Below are 21,499 nucleotides of genomic sequence, written 5' to 3' on the forward strand. Positions count from 1 at the left end.
ACACTGATGCCAGGGACAGATTCGGGCTCGTGGGAGTGTGTTCGTCTCTTGTGCGCATGCGTCCATACAAATAGACACACAATCATATTAGCCTGCCATTGTGTGTGTGTGTGTGTGCGTGTTTTGTGAATCAATCTTAAACATAATTTGTTAGAGGATAATGGAAGAATGGAATGGGATTGGCTTGCGTTTTAATAGCTGGCAGCAACAGAAGGCGGAGGGTTTTTGGAGTTGTTCCCTCACATGGCGCTGGCTGGCTTCATGCCCCCCTCCTGTGTCAAACAACCCTCACACCCAACTGGTGTCCATATCACCAGCATACTTACACCAAAAATTCCCCTGGCTCTTGAGTAATGGCAGATCTGTCCATGGTCATTGCACTCTGACAAAGGCTGAGGCAAAACATGTTGATGAGACCAATTTCTTTATTTGCATGTAGAGAATCTTGATGATCAAAAAGCAGTTTCTGCATATATCGCAAGTCATATTGCAATTGTAATATTCAGCAAAAGAATTGCAATGTCATATCATGTCAATATGATCTGGCTCAGCTGTAAACCTACTCAACAGCCCTCTCTACTTCACCCTATCTAAATTAAATAGAAAATCAAAAAAGAAAACAACTCAAGAGTTTTGAATCTACTTTAATGATCTGGTCATGACAGTTTGGTGTGAAGCCACTTAGTTACTTCAGTAAGTTCTCCAAAGATTGGCTCCTCTACTCTACGTCAATTTAGAGTATTTCAATGATTATTAAATTGCAAATCTCATATTAGCAGCTAGTCATGTGGAAAATTGGTTCTTTTGATTGGTAGAACACCAATTATATAGCAGCACACTGCATTCACATGGGACTAAGCGGTTAATTTAAGTTAATTCATTCACATTTATAATACCACTTGCAGGTCCCTGGATGATACCCCTCTTGGGTCAGTGCACTTTTGAAGGAGACCTTTTTTATATGCTGGAAGTTGACAGACGTACGAAATCTGTATTTTGTTTCGGCTTAGTTGGTCTGAATACTGTTATGATAGTAGGGCAGGATGTGAAGATTGGACTACTTTTTGCAGTCAGGGCCTCTAAACTTTTAAACAACATGCCTGAGGAAATATGATGAGGAAATATGATCAGCAAACTCTTAAAACTTAAAACTCATTTTTATAAACATTGCATTTAACTGGTAATGTTTTGTTACTGTTATGCTGCAGCAGTGTTGTTCATTTGTTTGTTGGGAGTCTAATATGGTTTGTGGATTTTACTGGTTCGGCCTTAATGAATTATAGCTGCTAATGGAGTCAGCAGCGCAAGTCCTCCCTGTATTATAGCGTGTTCGTTGATGTTTATTTGTTCCTTTTATTTTATAGCACTTGCAGATATAGTTATTATTACTTCATATTATAACTTAATTTCCTCTAAAAGCCAAACTGTGATCCTAGATGACTATTCCTACTTTGAGACATTTTGTGAAAACAGGCCCAGTGTATTAAGGTTTCCCAGCCTGACCTCTCTGGTCTTTGGGGACTCACCATCACTGGTATGTGTCGCCTAACTGTAGTGTTATCTGTATGAAGCTAATCCTGGCAAGCAGCCAGGCCGCAGAACTGCTTATCACACCCAGCGCCCAGGGCCCCTCCACCCCAACCTGTGTCAACATGAGACCATGCACGCTAACACCGTCACTAGATTTGCTTTAGCCAGTCGCTCACTTAGCAGTGTAAAGCATAGGCTGAACGACTGTGTCCACCAGGAAATTTGAAATGAGTTTAAGAAAATGTAACTTTGTGGGACTTATTAAGATTAATGTTTTATATCAGGGGAATAAGCCGCCGAACTGTGAAAGCCAAGTCAGCTTAAATAGAATATCTAAAAGTTGATGACAGCGAAAGAGGGTCATGATCAGCCTTATCCATCATCAGCCACAAGCTGTATCATTATCTCACTGAGCGCATCGACTACCTCTCATTCTCACACCCCCACACACACAACACCCTCTCGCCCTCTTGCTCGCCCTCACCCTCCCTCACTTGCTCTGTAATGTGATTATGGGTTTGAGATGACTTAGCTGAGTGTGTGGTTGGTCATTTTTTATTTGGCTTCACGGCCAAGGCTTCCACCGGCTCCTTTGGCTCCGAGCGCTGCATTGACACCGGCTCTGTGTCACACAGGTGTGCGGTTTGGCCTGCCAGCCATGCGGAGAGAGAACAAATTGATCCGCAGACATTTTGGCGTGCCGTGTTAGTTGGCTCTATTTCTGCAATTCCCATCCTGCCACCCCTCTCTGTGAGGTGGAGAGTGCGATCACAGTCACACTCATCCTCAGGTGTTACGGTGAAACGCTGCGCCCAGAGCCTTGGCAGGGCTCTGTCCCGGCATGCCAGGCGTCTCTGCCCTCACAAGACCCCTCCTTCTCCCTCCTCGCCGCTCTAAAAACCCATACCTGTTTCAGAGAGCCACGCTGGAAGTCAAATTCCATTAATCAAATCATAGCGCAGCACGCAGTCGGAATACCAACGAGGCTGCTGCATGCTAATGAGGCAGGAAGAGGATGTGGGAAGGGGGAGGAAGGAGAAGAAGGTGTGTGTGTGTGTGTTGGGAGGGAGTTTTACACACAGAACGATCCGCCCAGAAGCTTGCTGAAGGGGGAGTGGGGAGACGGGGCTGGGGGAGGGGAAGGGTTGGTACATAGAGGCCAATCTGTTCAAACCACTCCCTGGCTGCCCACAGGTCTGGCTGCCTGTGTATCATCTGTCTATACACTTTCTGGCACATTCAGAAGATCACATACTTCAAAATGCTTGTTCCCAGTTTCATCATTTGTTAGTGTCCAAGTTTCATCATCCTTGCGCATCTTCCTCTGCACTCTGTTTGACACAGCAGCATGGGTAGAACTGGGTGTTCCTTAGCCTTTTGCTCAGCACTACAGCACAACTTCCACATTGAATCATGCTGTGCAGGGATACACAAAAACCCACCCTTGGATACTCTTTCACTGTTACAGTAGATATCATCAATATGTGATGCTCAGTGCATTCCAGGAGTTATTTAGTGATGAAGTGTTGAAATTTACTTTTTGGTATACCCACTTTCCCTCAACCTGCCTCGTCTGCCTCTAGTTCAGTTAGTGATTTCCTACCTAACAACCAACAGAGAAGGGGGTTCTCTCTGCTGTTAATGTGTAGGTGGAGAGAGCGATAATGTAGTAAGTTTTCCAGCTGAGAAAAAGTGAGAGTCGACAGACAACAATGCTATGGTGTGCTGTTCCTGCGGTTTAAATTACAAAACAGCCGTCGAAGACGGTGTTGTATTTCACTCACTACTGACAACAGATCTGCAAACATGCAAGCTGTGGCTGCATTGCATTCTGGTCTAGTGAGGCTGCTGTCAGTGGAGAAATTGGTATCTATTCCTCTTCTACGATGGATTTCTCCCTGTATGATTGTTGAATGTCGGTGCAACATAGTGAGTTTAGATAGAAAGAAGCCCTTGTTCTTTGATCCTGAGGGACTGACAACAAAACCTGATGTTTACTGTTGATGTTTTAGATCAGTGGTTCTCAACGTGGGGTCCGGGGACCACCAGAGGTCCTTGAGAGGGTTCCAGGGGGTCCCCAGCAAATTGATGAATTGTTAAACCATGTTCACCATTAATAATTACTTTACAAGAAGTGAACACAATTAGAGAATGTAGAATAATGACTATTTTGATCATAGCTTCACTGTTATCTCTCTACCTACAATACAAATAGTCATGGGATTCTGGACAAAATCATATCTAACAATAAAAATATTCTCAGATTTGGGTCAGAGAGACATAATCTCATAAAATGGGGGTCTGTGGCCTTAGTGTGGACTAAATTAGGGTCCTTGACATGAAAACGGTTGAAAATCACTGTTTTAGATCGCTGAATTTCTTTCTGCTAGTAACCTCCATTGTAGCTGTGCTGAAAATATCTTAGCGTGACAAAATATTGGTTACTTTTGGCCAGTTAACTGCAGGTATACACAAATAAATACACAGAAAATACACCACCAAACAACAAAACAGGCCCAGAAATGCAAGATACATCACCAATAGCTGTTTTTCCTAACAGTGTGAAAGAGTTTTAGGGTGGATTTTTCCTTCAAGACAACCTTCTGCTACACATTCCTTACTTAGCTGCCACTTCCCCATTGCCCGTCACCCAGAGCTGCTTATTATTCTGCTGCTGACTCTGAAGCGGGAGCGCTGCAGTGTGAGCCTGCCGCTCCTCCCAGTCTCCTCCCTTTTCCCTCCCCTGCAGCGCTCCTCCCCAATTAATGACCCTAATCACTGACAGCATCTGAGTGATGATCACTCTCGGAGGAATAACCATCGCTATAGTAATGCTGATAGCCATAATATATTTAAAGGCTAACATCAACCTCCTAATCTCCTGGATTTATTAGATATGAGTATGTCAGTCACCCTGTCAGTGAAGAAAATTGCTGCAGGCTGTGGAAAAATAATGTAAAAGCATTTTTTTTTTCACAAACTCCAGGATTCCTTTCTTGAGATGCCCATGGCGCCAAGATAATAATCTACACTGTTTTTTTTTTTAAGCACAGACTGAATGATTAATGTTGTCGATGTAAGTTTGAAATCACAGCGCACTTTGATTTTGGTTTTAAATGAGCCAAAATATGAACCACTCTCTGTCTTTTCTCGCTGTGTGTGGATTTGAAGAGTTAGTTGCTGTTGTGATTTTTCTGTAGGAAACCGTGTCTCACGTCCAAGGCCTGAAAGGGAAGTACAAGAATAGAGGCGGGAAACAGAGCGGTGAACTCCCTTTAATCAAAACACCCACATCCAATAGAGCTCTATTGGATTGTAGCATTTACAGCGCTGTCAATCAAGCTGTTTCCCTCATTACCCCTGCAGGATATCCTGTACATTATGGCTGAAAACCCGTTATTGTACAAGTGAGTAGCATTCAAGAGTCATTTGAGTGTTGAGTCGTCACTGCTAGTTCAGTGTTTAAGGTTGTTATTTATGGGCACCAGATCTTATTTAGCAGTCAGACTTTGTTTCATCCTGTTTTTCTCTATCTTTAAATCTGTCTCTTTTTTTTCTTTTTCCTTGCCTTTGAATGCACATCATATTTAGGTAAATGGAAAGGATACGTAACAAGAATCTCTGCCGCCCAAAGCTCAACAGCGGTTAATGAAGCCTGGAGGGGAAAAAACGATACAAGAAAACCCCTCCAGTGTTGTGGAAATCAGATTTGTTACACTTCTGTTCTGATGTCGCTCATACAAAAGAAGTGATTACCATTAAACAACACGCTTAGAGACAGCAGGAAACTTAATTAGGCTAGACAAAGAAAGCAGCATCTAGCAACATCCTTTATCCTCTTTAGACATGCTGCTGAAAGAGGCATTTTGAATCATAAGAAGCATGCAAGAATAAGAGGATCCCCCCCCTCTTTCTTTCTCCACTTGTCCATTATGTTTACCCAGTAATCTCTTTAGAGCATCTTTAGCATTTAATATCTGTATGAGATCTGACAGCGTCGGCTCTGGGGTCCGTCTATCTCGCATCCAATCTCTATACGCCTTCCACCAGCTCTCATACAGAATACCTAGGGGATAATGGAATATACAGTTTGCAAAAAAATACTCGAGGTATTTTGCATTTTGCTGCATCAGACCTCAAAATACACCCAAAAAAAGAAACCTGTTCAGCCAATTCTGCAGCGTTTTGATCTGGCCCTACTGTGCTGCGCATAGCATTTCACTGAATCTATATAATACGTATAACCAAGATGGCAGCAGCCGGAGGCGAAGGGGGGACAGATGAGGGATTAACTGGGGCTGCTGAGCTTTCTCCCTGTCAGGTCCGTGGTAATGGAGCCGCAGAGTGGGCACCGTGCCATGTGGCGCCGGGGATGCTGGGAGGAGGAGACGGAGACCCTCCCGTTCACGCTATACACACAGGATTAGGGCTCCGAGGGGCCGGGAGCGCAGGGGGTCAGCCCCGCTAATGGAGCTCATATGTTGGAGCTCGTAGTGGAAAAGAGGGATAGAGTGCCTCATAGAGAGAGAGGGATGCAGAGGTGGAGGGAGGGGAAAGTGCGGGGGGGGTTGGATGGAGCGAGGAAGGATGCGGAGAGAGGGAGGGGATGATGTGGGGCAGAGTTCACATGGGCTTTGTGCTTGTTTGGTCATTAGAGATGAGACGAAGGCTGAAACAAAGCGACACGCTTTCATTTCTCCACCTTTACAGCAGAGCCACCAGGGAACGGCTGTGGTCTTATCTGACTCAAACAGCAGTCCTTCCACTCTCTCTCTCCCTCTCTCTCTCTCTCTCTCTCTTTCTGTCTCTCTCTCTCTCTCTTTGTATGTACAGTATGTTTATGTATGTAACGCTTTGTCACGTCCAGCATGTGTCTGTGACTTGTTTGTTTGTTGCCCTCTAAGCCCTACCAGACGTTTGCTGTGAAATAAGAGGAATGAAAGCCAGAAAAAGTTTAAAGGCCGGGGGTATTAAGGTCGTCATGGATTATGCTGCGTAATTCTGTCGGGAGGGGGAAAGAGAAAACAGAGCGACAAATTTAAAAAAAGACAGAAAGACGAAGATGAGACGCTCATTTTCTGATGCATTGTGTCTGGTAGTCATGATCAACAATATGTGTGCTGGTAGGTTGTCATGGCAACATGGTGGCACCGCTAACCTCACCCTGTCTGCTTGTTTTTTGTTTTGTTTTTTTCATCAGGGAGCGAAGCCGCGACCGCCACAAGTCCCGCAGTAAAGACAGCCGCTCAGAGAAGTCGGTAACCATTAACGCGCCACCGGCAGAGCCGCTGCTGGGCGACTCGGCCGTTCGGGGTGAGGAGGTCCAGGTAGGACTCAGCACCCTGTGAACACCGCACTCACACACACTCCTCCATGACCCAACCACTACCACAGCCTCTCCCATTACAGAACCACCCCACAATAAACCATACACTGATCTTTAAACCCAACCAGCACCCACAAAAACTATTCTTAAACACCACACCACTAGTCTCACTACCACTTCCACCCAGCTAACCCCAAAGTTACCCACAATTACCGTACAATCTCCTTACATCCAATCAACCAGCTACAGGTTGCTCTACTGATGCCTCTAAGACAGTGTGACCCTGCAAGTCTGTTTCACAAGGGATTGAGAGCACAAAAGATTAATCAGTCAGTAGTCAAAATGAGGTGGAATGATAATTGTGTTTATCTGCCTGGGCTGGGACAGGCCATCTGGCATTTCAGGGCAAAAGCCAGAAGGGCCAGTCCACTTTCGGCAAGGTCTGGGCTGTCCTTTTCAGGAAATGTATCGGTGAGAAATATTTGCGACAGGATATGGATGCAGCAGGCTGCTTCTCTGGTCATTGCAACATCACCCCTTCCCTTTTGTCAGAGGGAAGCGCTTGATTTGGCTTAAGGGAGCAGGTGGGTCAGTGATACGGGCCGGTGCAAGGTGGGGAAGTGGCTTCAGCGGCCCCTGCCAAAATGGACCAGGCCAAGCTGAAACCAGCAGCTTTGCAGTCAAAAATCAAACACAACTCTCAGAAATCATGCAAACTTTGATGTCTGTGAGAGTAAGCCCGCAACAATGGATTACGTAATGGAGTATTTGTTGAAGGAGAAGTATAAGGTAGGACATTGTTGGAGAGCTTGGTCAGACAACCATTTGTTTATGCTTCTAAGATTCAGACAATGCCATAACAAGTAGTTCAGATAATGCTGTGGTAGTTGGACAGATTGGCTGCTGGTGGGCAAGTTAGGATATGAAATACCAGGTAGGACCCGAGGGATACATGAGTTCTGTGTCCAATAACAATAACGGTGGAAGAAAGTGAATAATATCCAATTAATCTCCTGATGTTCTCTTGGTGCTATTGTTGTTACGCAACATGATTTATCTTTATAATCTCAATATAGACTGAATCCTATTCTAAAGTACCCATACCCATCTGGAATCTTGTCTAGATTCTAGATTTTCTTTCTTCCCAGAGGTTGAGTGTGCATAAAATCTGACAATATTCCAAAATAACCTTAAGTCATTGTGTTCATAAGATTTCCTATTAGCAATATAACTGGAAATTTGGCAGAAAATACGATTACAATGATGTATAGATCAGACTGCAGTACGAGGGCAGATTTTTACTCTTCCAGTTCAGCGCTGACGGGCCCAGCGATGATGTGAAAGCGTTCATTTTTTTTCATCTGTGGAGTCGCAAACCACAGCTGTGGTTTTCCTTGCTTTCCATTTAGAGTGCAGCGGCTCCTAACCAGCCTAACCCAAGATCTTTCCTCCCTCAAGACTGAATGACACTTGACCTCTTCGGCTTCTGCATGACGACTGATTCGATTGCTTTCCCTCAGGGTTTGATCTCATTGAGATTGGTTGTTTAGAGCTGAAAACAGCTACTCAGCTCGGTGGATGTTGACAGCATTTAGTCCTCCAGGTCAGATTGAGTTAGAAGACTGTCCCCTTTACTTCTCCCTGTCTCTTTTCTGGATCAGTCCATGGAGTTTTTTAGTAGTGTGTCTCATAGATATCAATCCACTCATGATTTGGATTCAGACGAATAACTGCTATTCACATCCATTAGCCATACTGGAATAACCTTTATCTGTGCCACTATGGTTTATTTGGATAGCTTTCAGGTTATAGACTAAGGGGAAAACTTTCATGGCATTTTGATGAGCAGCTTATCGATTGCTGCCGTGTGAAATGTGGGCAGTTGATCTTCCAGCGCGCTTAGAAAACTGGGACCTTAACACTTGGCTGCTGGCAGGAATCGAATGAGTTTAATGGAATAAGAGATGGAGATTTTAACACACAGACAGCCAGACAGACAGAAACAACCTAATCTGTAAGCCAAACCACTGTCTGGCGCAGTGGCCTTCATCAAGTGTTAAACACACTTAAAGGCAAAAGATGATGAGGAATGCAAACACACACAGACCATCCACCGTTCACCATCGTTTACTGACCCACTTGGCACTCACTTTCCCCTCATGGCAAGACTCGTTAGCAGTGCCCCTGGTGTGTGTGTGTGTGTCTGTGACTTTTATGTTTTCTTTGTCTGTGTGTGGGTCTAATTTTAACACATGACAGGATTTGCCACAGAGCGCAGCCGTTCTTAGTATTTTGCTCTTCATGTCTTATTCATGCCGTGGCCTGCAGTAGTGCTGCTGACAGGGTGGGGAGTGTTTGGCTTTAGTTTGAGTAATCAGGGCCACCGATTCCACTGAGAGAGAGGCTCAGCACAAATCCTTGTGTGTGTCTGTGTGTGTGTGTGTGCACTCGGGCCTGCCTTCGCGCATATGTTCCTGCTATGTGTACGCTTTGTGTCTGTGTGTATCAGTCTGTCTCAGAGTCGTGCTGTGCAGCACTGTGCTCATTACTCCACTGCTGGGACTTAATCAGAGGCTTGGCTGACAGTGCAGCACATCGCTGCAGGCTGGGATGTCCTCACAATCCAGCAGAGGAGTTTCACATGTCTGTGATGTGTCTGTGATGCCCCTGCCGCAGGAATTATCAGTAAATGTAAATGTGTCGGAGGCACGGCTGGAGACTAAGCCAGGCATAGAATTGTTAAGAAGGTGCTCATGCCATCAATAGATGGTGTTTGTATGTTTGCGTAAGTGGATAAGAAAACTTTCTGAGATGGCACATAGAAGATGTATCAAACTTTTATCATAGAAGATGCTTCCAAAATAACTCTAAGCCACATTTAAGATTGGTGTGAACCACGAAGTATGGAATCAGATTTTTCCATTCATGCCTACAAAAATCATCTTCATTGTGGTTAAAAGGGGCCGGGTGTCCAATGCTTTGCAAAGAGATTTCAATGCCAATTGTAAATGGGTTCTGACTGGTTCCTGTACTTAGAAGTTAACTTGAGCTTCATAGTCAGTTTCTAATCTCTTCCCCCATTGGTGTTTCCAAGCATAAATCTCTCTGTATGTTCCCTGTTTAATTGCTTGATATGTTTGAACAAAACTCCCCTACTTGGGGAGGCAGGCCAAAGCTCCAGGCTGTATGCTAATGCGTTAACATGAAAAATGCACTCCAATACTCCCAGATCTCTTGCTGGGAGAGTGTGATATCAATAGATGTCTGAGGCAGGTCCTGCTGTGCTGTACGTTGCCGGCTGTGTGGTTATCAAGGACAATGGAGGTGGGTATAGCCAGGATGGAGGTATGAGCATACTATACAAGGATAGACGCGAAGTGATCAGAGAAATTGGGTCGATTTATCCTGGTGTTATGGTTGTGTGTAACTGGATATCGGGGTGGATAGCGAGAGCTGAATTGACATAGCTCAGGCGAACGCAGCCAGCCAGCTTTGTAGCTTAGTGTGTTGTGGAATGGCATTGTGTGAGGTGTCACACAGGAGAAAGGTGATATTTTTAAACCATAAGGAATTCTTTGGGAATTAGCACCCTCCCTCCCACCCCAACAAACAGAAGTTTGTTGGAAAGAGAAAATGGAGCCGGGTTTATTTATAGGTGTGTGTCAGTGTTTGTGCAATAGAGAGGAAGAACGTTATATTGCCTGTGTGTGTTTTTGTGATTTGCATTTGGGTTTGGTGGGAATAAAGTGCAGTCACTGGTGTGTGTGTTTGTGCGTTTCTGTTCTGCTGGTGTTGTCCCCCCTATGGCTACATGTACAGGCTTGATCATATCTGTTGAGTTAATTGTGTTTTTGAAGACATGTTGCTCAGTCCATTGCCCCTGTGCTCTCCAGTAGACGTGTGCATTTGTGCAGAGAGCATGTGCTTTCCGGCATGGAAGTAGCGAAAGACTATTTGGCTAACAATACACCTAAAGCAGTCTGTTTTGCATGACTGGCAACTGATTACGCAAGCTTTATAGCTTACATCCAAAGCTGGACCGTTAACAGCCTCTGATATCCATCATGTTGAGTCCGTCTTGTACAAGTATACCTCTGAAGCATAATAACCTGAGTCAACTTTTCCTCTAACTACTCTAACCGCTGAGATTGTACTGAAGGTGTTTCAAACCACATTAAAGAGGTACATTTAAAATAGACTTTAAGAAAATTGCATAGCAGTTCATGTTGCAGCTGGAATATCTGCTCAAGCAACCGTGATGTGATTATTTCCCGACATCGGGCAGTCCTACGAAGATGCTCGCACTCCCCTCGCTCGCGCCCCCCAACCTCCCACCGCTTCACCTTCCTCTCACCCTCCCCGCAGCTCAATTCAACCCAATTAAACTCAGCTGCTTGCGGTCTCAGCTGCTCGCCGACTGGAGCTGGAGCCGGAGCTCGGTGCGGTAACAGCAGCATCACTCTCGGCATTCCCAGGCAGACCATTGCGCAGGTACCACCGCTCTCCCGTGTCGGAGAGGTGCGGAGGCGACCATGTCGGGCTCCTGGAGGAGGCAGAGCACTTGCGCTCACGTTTGGGATCTCTATCCTGCGGTGAGTGCCTCTCGGCTCGCTCCCCCCACATGAGGCAGAATCCTCCCGTGCTTCGTCTTTATCCTGGTGTTTTGTGTGCGTGTGTGTGTCTGTGTTTGTTTTTAAGCTGTGTGTCATCACCAAGCTGCGAGCTTTGTGGGTGGGCTTTACAGGAGAGAGACAGAAAGAGATTTTCTTGCAACTTCTTGCACTCAGATTTCATCTTTATGTCTGTGGCCAAAGACTTGAGGTGAGCTGAGTGCGATCGAATAATTCCTTCCTGGGTTCCGTCTTCGCTTTAGTACTTTCAGGCATTTTAAAAGCAGTGGTCTTGTGCTACAGCGTGTAACGTCATGATTTGAAAGCATCTCTTGTCATCATAGCAAATGACAGGAAATCACTTCTCCTCACCCTGGTCTCACTTCAGCCTTCCTGATCTTAGAGCCAGTCTGTACCGACCTGACAACCTGACTTCTTTCAGTTTGTCAGTTTGCTGTGTTCTCCTACTGATTAGTTGGGTCGCTTGAACTGGTACAATCCAGGTCCATCTTACCTTCCCTTCATTTTCCACAGCTATACACACACACACACACACACACACTGGCACGCAGCCATGCCATTGGCTGCGCGGTGACACCACGGTGCTCACTGGGTCAGAAGCAATGGACGGAGAGTGGCGCTGAGGCAAGAGACGAGCAGAGAATGAGGAAGAGAATGAGAGAAGATGCCTCAGGGTGGGAGAGGGATAGAGGAGAGAGAGCGAAAAAGAGAGAGAGAGGGAGAATCTGAACGAGGAGGAGGAGGAGAATGGGAGAAACGCACAGCCATGGGTGGATGGCGATGGCAGGTCTCCTCTGCATCTAATTGGTGTGTTATTTTGTTTACCCTCCTCTTTCTCTGGGGGGGCTCAGATGTTTGTTTAATGGACTCCCTCCCTCCTCCTCCTCCTTTTCTTCCCTCTCTTCCTCCTTCTATCTATCCATCCTCTCAAACCCCCTCCACCCCCCCCACCCCCGCTGCTGTCAGGACATCCCATGTGATTGTCTCATCACTCTCTCACTCCCCCTTTCCTCGCTCTCTCTCTCTCTCTCCCTGTCTCTCTCTGTCTCGCTCTCTATCTTTCTCTTCAAAGCCCCTTACATTATATGGCAAGCGAACACAGTCCCATACAGTACCTCCTGAGGCATGATGGGAGATATTTCTATATAAAGACGGATAAAGCAGGGCCGGGCTGCATATCAGCAGAGGCAGGGAGGTCACACACACACACATACACACACCTACTCAGTGTGGGATGGATGGAGGGAAGGTAAGCAGTGGCTGAATACGGAGATGCTGTTGGTGCGAGCCGGACCGAGGTACGCGTAAAGTTTGGCGGATTTCACGACAGAGGCTTTTGGGATGCAGTCGCCGACGCTGTTAGAGGCGGGAGAGGAAGTGTTGGAGGTGTTGGAGGTGTGCGAGACTGTAGAGGAGGTGAAAGAAGTGATTGTCACCACCATAGAAGAAGACTCCAACACTAACTCGCCACCGGAGCCCAGTTCTGGACCGGGGACTAAATCCGGCCAGGTAAGGCTGACTGGTGGACTGGATAACTTGCTCTCTGACTGATTAGATGGCTGGACGCCTTATTAAGAGAGAATTATTAAAAAATCTTTGAGGATGCTTAGTTTTCCTGCCCACTGTTGTTGTAAGCGCAGTACTCATAGAATCTGTTTGCGTGACCCAGGAGGCAGGCCTGCTCAGGCATAAAGTGTGTGTGTATATGGTTGTGTGTGTGTATGTGTGTGTGTGTGTGTGTGTGTGCATGTGTGTGTTTCTGACTGAACACAATGCTAAAGTGGATGCTTGTTTGGGGTGGAATATTAAATTTAGCTGCACCGCAGGATGTTTGTTGTTGCTGCTGATGTGCAAAAGCTTCTGCCACTGGAAGGAGAAACTAGTTTGTGTCGCGCTGCTTCAGAAACACACTCAGATCTTTGATATTTTTCACTTCCAACCACTTTGTTATTCCATTTCTCTGATGTTTTCTGGATGGGAGATGCCGCTCGAGAATCCCAATGACTTAGCTACCCATTCCAGTTCATCTTTCCTAACAGATCCTGTGTATTGCTAAACTGGAAGTTCTGTATCTTCCACATAGGTACTTACTTTTTTAAATTGTAGTTTGTTCATAAGCCTTTTTAATCATACTGTAATTTACACTTTTCTCCCATGCTGCTCACCTCTCAGCCTCCCATTGTCTAGGGAAACTTTGCTAAGCGCTTAGCTTCCCTGTCCTGACAAGTTTTTGGCGGCCTTGCACACTGTCCACAGTTGGAACAAAGCTAGTTTTAAATGGCTGTGAAGAGCACTTTGGAATGCATGCAGGCTGTTGCTATATTTTACACACACACACACACCTTGCCTCCCAGGAGTGTGTAGAGTGCACTTGTTCCCGCACTGAGCGAGGGGCTTTGTTTTGTGCAGCCCACTTACTGCTGAACAACAGAAAACAGGCTTTTAGTGGACATTTGATTTACTGTGAGAGACAATAGCTGTTATTTATACTCGGACGGAAAAGGAGCGCGGAAAACACTCCCTTGAAAGGTTTGTAAATGCACGCTGACTGACATAGCACACTGGCTACGTGCACGAGTGTGTATGCATGCGTACACATACACACACACACACAGACCTTTCTGAGCATCATTTTCCCTGATTTATCAGAGATCGACTTTATTTACATCAGGGATTTCAAGCCTTTTAGCAGGGGACCTTAAATCAATATCAGAAAATCCCTCCATTCCCAACAATTAGACCTATAACACAATACCATGCATCTTATTGAACTTATTCTGTGCAGTCCAAAAGAACTGCCGTGTGTGTTTCATCTCAGCAGCAGTGTTACAGCAGCATTTACTGTACAGCTTTGGCAAAATTTCAAGAACTTTGATGGCACATTATATCTCTTATCAAGCACTCTCACCGTGGTTTTGAAACCACTCTGTTCAGCCGTTTGTAATGGAACCTTATCTTTTGCTTGATGGTATGTGATGGAAATAATTTCTTCCTACTGCTGAGAGTTGGATGCATTAATGCTGCTGTTATGGACGCTCGAGAAGCCATTCTTGTTGAGCTCCACTTCTGTTTTCCAAGGCCATAACACTCATACTCTCTTACGTTTTGGTTTTGCATGTGGCTGAACTAATTGCTAGCCTTTCCTTTGAGATAGTCATGACTTTATGGCAATAGATAGTGTGTTGCTGCTCGTTGTCAGCCGTTGCAAAACCAAACGGACGCAGCACCCATTTTGGATATTTCATGTTGCCTTCAAGCCGTTCTTGTAAAGTGAGTGCGTGAAGCCTGGATTTGGCTGCTGCATATCTATGGCAAAAAAAGAAATAGAAGTGGCTTCTGAAAGGATGAGAGGAATGTTTTCATTTGGAAATATAATGAAAATGCTGGTTTCGGTTTGTAATTGTTTATTCGGTTAGTTATTGCCTAGCTCTAGCATTTAACTTCGACTAGCAAGTTTGCTAATACTAACAGCTAGCCAGTGCTAGCTAGTTATCACATCATACTTTGGTCTAGCAGATCTCCCAGATATTCTAGAGTTTTCTTCTCTGTCCTCACTTTCCATCTCCCTCCCTCCTTCCAATGTTATAATTTTTCAGTCGGTTCATATTTACCCAGGTCCCTCACTCCCACAGAGATGCATCGCTTGATTTTTCCCTCATCTTGCTTCTCCTTGCCTCACCTCCTTCTCTTCTCTTCTCTTCTCTTCTCTTCTCTTCTCTTCTCTTCTCTTCTCTTCTCTTCTCTTCTCTTCTCTTCTCTTCTCTTCTCTTCTCTCCTCTTCTCACACCTGCATGTGTAGTAGTACGTGAGAGAGAGAACATGTCATATCGGATGCTTCAATTATGTGGCTGTTTAGTTGACTGTCTACCGGAACAGCTCAGCGCCTCCCAGGGCGGCAGAATCGCTCGTGAATCCTCCTGTGGGTTGAATAAATCATTGTGGACTTGGGACGCGAGTCGACCTGACAGGTGTGTATGTGTGTGACTGTGTGTGCATTCATGACTGTGTGCATATGTATTTGAGGTCGAATGAATGCAAATGGTGGTTTTGTCTGATCATCTCTGGCCCTTGAACCGCGACCGTACCCCTACTTTCACTCCCTCCCGCGAACAATCCCTCTCTTTCCTTTAATTGGCTGTCAGTTATGGAACCTCTCTGTCATGCTCTTGCCCTTTTCCTTTTCTTCCTTGTTTGCTCTCTCTTCTCTGTTCCTCTCTGTTTCACCTGTATCCCTGTGATGATGAATGGGAGTGGGCCTGCCGGGGGCGAGCCCGGCCCGCTGCGAGCCTGCTGCTCCTGAGCTAGATCACACTCTGGTGATTGGTTAATCCCGTGAGGAAATGTGTCACTAATGTCTATTTTTACTCGTGCCGGCAGAGGGAAAGCCCAGGTAGTGAGGCTCCAACAACAACAATGTCCCAAATTTCATTGAACCACTGTGTGCGTAGTGTACAGGTAGGCTTGACGGTGTCTTCATCACAAGAAGGCAGGGGTATAGAACCTCTTCATACAGTGTTTTATAACCTTATACATGAAATTGTTTGTGTCAATACTGGCACACCAGTTATACATATATATATATATATATATATATATATATATATATATATATATATATATATGTGTGTGTGTGTATATATATAATTTATAGATATATATAGATATATATATTATATAACCCATTTACTTATCAGTGCACACTGGACAGGATTGTCTCATGAATGTGCATGTGCAATTAATTTGCTGGTTGGATTAATGCTCACACAAAGATGCCATATATTTTGCTAGGTTGCAATGAGTAGAAAATGTGTAATCAGAAAATTCTGATGTGGACAAGGATAGTTTGTTTTCAGTTCAATTAATGTTGTACAATTCTGGAAACTCAGACACACACAAGAGTGAGTGTGAATGGGTTTCTCCACTATCTTTGTACATCGACACATTCGTCACATGAAGATGTAATCAGATTGGAAGCGCTTTGAAAGGTCAGCTGCAATCTGGGTCTAAATTCAAGTAATTTGGTGGAAATGAGTTGTGTGTGTGTGTTGCATGGTGATATTGCTTCCTCTGGGGTCAGAGCCACTGCTGTCTCCATAAGAAAACATTGACTTGATCCCAGTGGATCTAAACACCTTGCTGTCTTGATTTTCATTTTACCCTGATGTGTAGGCTACCTTGTAAATGCTTTTCTGTGGAAAAGTGAGCTTTGGACTGAGTATACTGTGTAAAAATGGTCTTAAGATATGTGATTCTGGAGTATGAAACGAGGCCAGTGAGTGGTGAGTATTGCATCCCAGCTACAAGGCACGAGAAACTGTGATTCATGTCTTTTCCTGGGTGCTCTCCAGGGTATCGTGTCAGCTCATGGTCAGTGATACACTTCCTGACAACTAGCACCTATTGATTTCCTTTTCACTCACACACACACACACACAGAATGTTTGTCTTTGCCAGCGAGACAGTGGTCAGACAGGATTAAGACTTGCGGATCTGTCAACTGTTAAGCAGTAGAGAGTCTTTGCCTTATGGATGGGTTTACACTTCAGGGACAGTTCAGTTGGTTCAGTTGTGCTAGGCTTATTTCACTCACTAGCTGCAGTTATATGGGACATTTTTTTTTTCATTCTGAATGGAATCCTTCCGAAGGAAGATTCCTGCCCAAGTGTTTACATGAGCGCTAAATATAACGATCACATTAAGATGTACGTTTACATGCTCCACAGTATGTAATTAGAATAAAAGTTCGGACATGCGCAAAACACCGAATCCAGTACTCTAACATGGGCTTATGTTTTTAAAAAATTGCATTGGGTGCTTGGCACACCGTTATTTCTTTGCCCCGCAATGATTGGGTCCATTTGTAATTTTCACCGCCGTACACCGAAACTGGCCCGGATAGGCGGAGTCAGCACTTGATATAGCCTAAAAATGAGCTGCGCCGCCTACCTCAAGCCCGAGCGCCCCGGGGTTAATAACAAGCACATCCATTCAAATTCTCCCGCAAAAAAAGTAAACGTAATTGATGTTGCTTACGTCAAATGCTCGAGCGTGTGCAGAAAGAGGCGAGATATTCCAGCCAAAGAAACTGATCGGAATGAGTGTTTACATGACGAAATTTTATCCATTCGACCGGATTATGAAAGGGTTAAACCACCAGTTTATTATTATTATTATTATTATTATTATTATTATTATTATTAAAAGGCTCCATGTAAACACAGCTAGAAAACCATGTTTAAACATATGATTATTTAAACATTTGACTGAGGAATAAAGTGAGATATTAAGACACATTTATTGCTTTTGATGGCTTGTTGGATGTGAGAGTGGTACCTGCTTTGTTTTAACAAAAGTCTCTTTTAGATTTAGAGTTCTTAATATTCCAGTTTCATACAAAGACCAAGTACAGAGACTTTCCTTTGAGTGCTGCTGTGTATCTGCCTCGGTATGCCGGTTGTCATCCCTGATGATTTGTGAAGCCCTGTATTACAGAGGCTTGTTGCTGGCCTTTTGTGGAGCATTCATCGACAAAGCTCCTCATATAAAAAGAAAATAATGAGGTTTTGCTTACTTTTGTTCTCTCTAGGGGATAATTGCTTCACATCAGTAAAGCGCCTGTTGCGTCAGTCTCTGTGGAGTGGCTGAGGGCCTCTCCAGTCCTGCTGTCTTATTGTTAATGAAGTGGCTCTCACCGTTTTGTTCTACAAACAATCTCCATTCCAATTGACTGGACTAACATATGTCTGTGTGTGTGTGTGTGTGTGTGTGTGTGTGTGTGTGATGCACCTTTAGACTGTTATACTCCATCCTGTCAGCACCCTGAGACGCAAAATTACTCACTTCCAACTAAGTTAAAACAAAGTAAAAAAATAATGAAGGCAATTTAATTCGATATATTAAAGAGTTGTGTTAAAATAGCCATTCTGTTAGAAATACTCATGAAGTAAAGGATACTGGATGTTTTTTGCTGGATTGCTTATGTTTACCTCATGCTCTCGTGCCTTTGATGTCTATTTTGGGTTTATTTACATACATAAATAAATGAGGTGTAGACAGTTTGCCCCACTAACGCACCAAAATGTCAGGTTGCGTCACAAGAAGCCCCCGGTACAATCTTCACCCTTCGACCTCTTGACCTTTTGAACCCAAAGTCTTGCGTTCCTCCGTCTGGTTTACTGCTCGTTCGGCCGGTCGGTCGTGATGTCGGTGTCTTTCCTGAGCAACGAAGACGGGGAGAGAAGAGTATTTACGACTCTGTTGTCGTGTTATTTTATCTATGGGGCCACTAAAGGTCAGATGGAACTGAGACGGTCCGAGAGCTGGACCTCATCAAAGAGTCTGGCTGTGGAAACCTACGCCAAAAATGTTACCAATGATAATGTTACCAGTGTTACTCTGCAGTGTAGAAAGTGAGTCGGACAGGCCAAGACAGGAATGTGGCATCTGTTGAGGGTTTGGATTATCCATTACTTAATCGATTAATCATTTAGTCTATAAAATGTCAAAAATAAAGACAGAAGCCCATCACAAGTTACCAAATGACTTACTTTGTCTGACCAGCAGCCAAGAAAACCGTAAAGTTTTAATTTTATAACAATATGACATGGAGAAAATTGAGCAAATTTTAGCATTTGTGAAGCTGTAACCAGCAAATATCTGTTATTTTTACTTGATAAATTACTAAAACGATGACTAATCAGTCATCAAAATTATATTTTTTTCCGATTAATTTTCTGTTGATCAACTAATCGATTAATCGACTAATCGTTTCGGCACTAGTTTGGATGATTTGAACATTAATACTTCAAAAATACCCAAAGACGTGGGAAATAAATGACAAACAAGGCAGCAGAAAAAACTCCAAATCTTCCTCATACTGTGAACATAGCTGCTCCCCCCCTCTTTTCTCCCTGTCCAGTTTACACAAAGCTAGCAGCGCCTCAGAATTATGTATGTGCGTGTATGCAGTATTGATATTGATATGTGAATAGTAGAAATAAAATCTATATTTAGTTTAGTAGTGGTCAGTGGCTTGGTTTCTGCAGGCTCTTGTTTCTAGCTTCAGCTTCAACGTGAGCGTACGGCCTTCCATTGTTCTGCTTCATCTCATTCTCTGCTGTTTTAACCCCCGGGCCAGTGGGACAGACCTATTCCCTATTCCCCCGTCCCACTGCACCATCCCACCCCCCACCCCCCCACCCCTCCTCACCCTCCCTCAGCATGCCTACAATGATCATAATGCTTCTTCTTACATTAACTCTTTTTCATCCCCTCTTTCCGCTATTTTTAGCCGGGACTCCTTTCCTATTGGAAATTAAATCGACGCTCATTTGTTGTATTTTGGAAAGAGCATCTTTAGATTTCATTTAATGTTGCTTCTTCCCTAGCCAATGGTGGTTCACTATCAGACCCTTTTTTTGCACTCAGCCGCTCTCTGGGCCACGTTAGCAGCTTGTTATGACTGCCTTGTAAAGAGTCCTTATCTTTGTTGGTGTAACAGCTCTGCTCCGACACCGCTGACCTTCATTATCTGCGGATGCAGTCAGACCCAGACGTCAGCGTAGCCCAGTTGGCAGCCCGCTCTGTTTACTTTTTCCACTTCCCACCTTCTATTCCTTTCTCTCTTTCTCTCTCATGCTCTGACATGGCCTCCCCTCCCTTCGCTTTGCTGACGTTTCAATGGAAAGCACAAATTGGGTGTGTGAGTCCCAGCTATGGGAAAGTGTTATGGTAAAGACAGTCTGCTCAAATGCACCGAAGTATCAATCAGTTTTCTAGCAGCAGCATTCAAATAAAAGCTTTGTCTTTTGAGTTTGTCTTTCTCTCACTCCCTCTGATACCATCTCTTACTGTTTTGCCCTTGAGCACAGCAGCTTAATTGGGCCCAAACTCTCTCTCTGGGGCCGCTGCACTGCTGCTGACCCTCCTTAAACATGATTAATGTATTGTCTTGAGGGCTGCGTGAACACCGAGCGGAAAATGAATCTCCACTGTAACAAATCACTCACCAAAACTATCTTCACGCTCATTGTTGTCATTTTGTATTTGCTAGACCCGCTTCATCTTAACTTTTTCTCCTTTACCCCCCCATTTTTCCCAGGATGACAACTGGGGCGAGACGACCACGGCGGTCACAGGGACGTCGGAGCACAGCCTGTCCCAGGAGGACATTGTGCGGATCACCAAGGACCTGGAGGACAGCGTGGGGCTGGACTGCCGGCGTTACTTCACGCTGACGCTGGCCGTGGTCCTGGGCCTGCTGGTGTTCCTCACCCCGCTGGCCTTCCTGGTGCTGCCCCACCTGCTGTGGCCCGAGAAGCTGCAGAGCTGCGGCACGGCCTGCGAGGGCCTCTTCATCTCCGTGGCCTTCAAGCTGCTCATCCTGCTGCTGGCCGTCTGGGCGCTGTTCTTCCGGCCGCCGCGCGCCGGCCTGCCGCGGGTCTTCGTGTTCAGGGCGCTGCTCGCCGTGCTGGTGCTGCTGTTCGTGGTCTCCTATTGGCTGTTCTATGGAGTGAGGATACTGGACTCACAGGTGAGTGAACGGGGAGGGGAGGAGAAGGGGATGCAGGTGTAAACTATCATAATATTTGAAATGATGCACTCTCTTAACGACTAACTGTAAAAATAGACTTGGAGATTAAAGTGAGTCTGCACACACACACACACACAGGCACACACGCGCACAGATCCAAATATTTTAAGTAAGACTGGGGGAGGTCTCATCTAGCACAGGCCCATACATTTTTAATGCACTTGGAAGCTCAACAAAGTCACAAACAGCCCAAATCTTACAGACGCCCAACATAGATATTTGGTTTCCCCAGCGCTATGTTTATACTTTATGAGTCCTAATTTTTAGTCCCTGTTTTCCCATCATTCAGAATGCTCCTGGGAGAACAACACACACGCACACACTCACACACACACACACACATACACACACACACACAAATAGGTTGTCTAAAAAGCTGCAATCACTTGAAATGTATCTTATTGTCGGGATGCTTTACAT

General features: G+C 44.9%; 1 protein-coding gene across 3 annotated transcripts in view; it reads left to right on the forward strand.

Moving 5' to 3' along the window:
• The window catches only part of LOC139648295 (vang-like protein 1), a 50,147-nt gene that overhangs the window by 13,719 nt on the left and 14,929 nt on the right, over positions 1-21,499 (forward strand). For all 3 annotated transcript variants that reach the window (XM_071524369.1, XM_071524371.1, XM_071524370.1), the window contains exons 3-4: positions 6,731-6,857; positions 20,588-21,019. In XM_071524369.1, the coding sequence (XP_071380470.1) occupies positions 6,731-6,857; positions 20,588-21,019 (559 nt within the window). The remainder of the gene's footprint in view (positions 1-6,730; positions 6,858-20,587; positions 21,020-21,499) is intronic.

Source organism: Centroberyx affinis, unplaced genomic scaffold (assembly GCF_046629955.1).
Source record: "Centroberyx affinis isolate AG114_WGS23_722 - 3 ecotype Tasmania unplaced genomic scaffold, CSIRO-AGI_Caff_v1 ptg001190l_1, whole genome shotgun sequence".
NCBI classification, from domain to species: Eukaryota; Metazoa; Chordata; class Actinopteri; order Beryciformes; family Berycidae; genus Centroberyx; species Centroberyx affinis.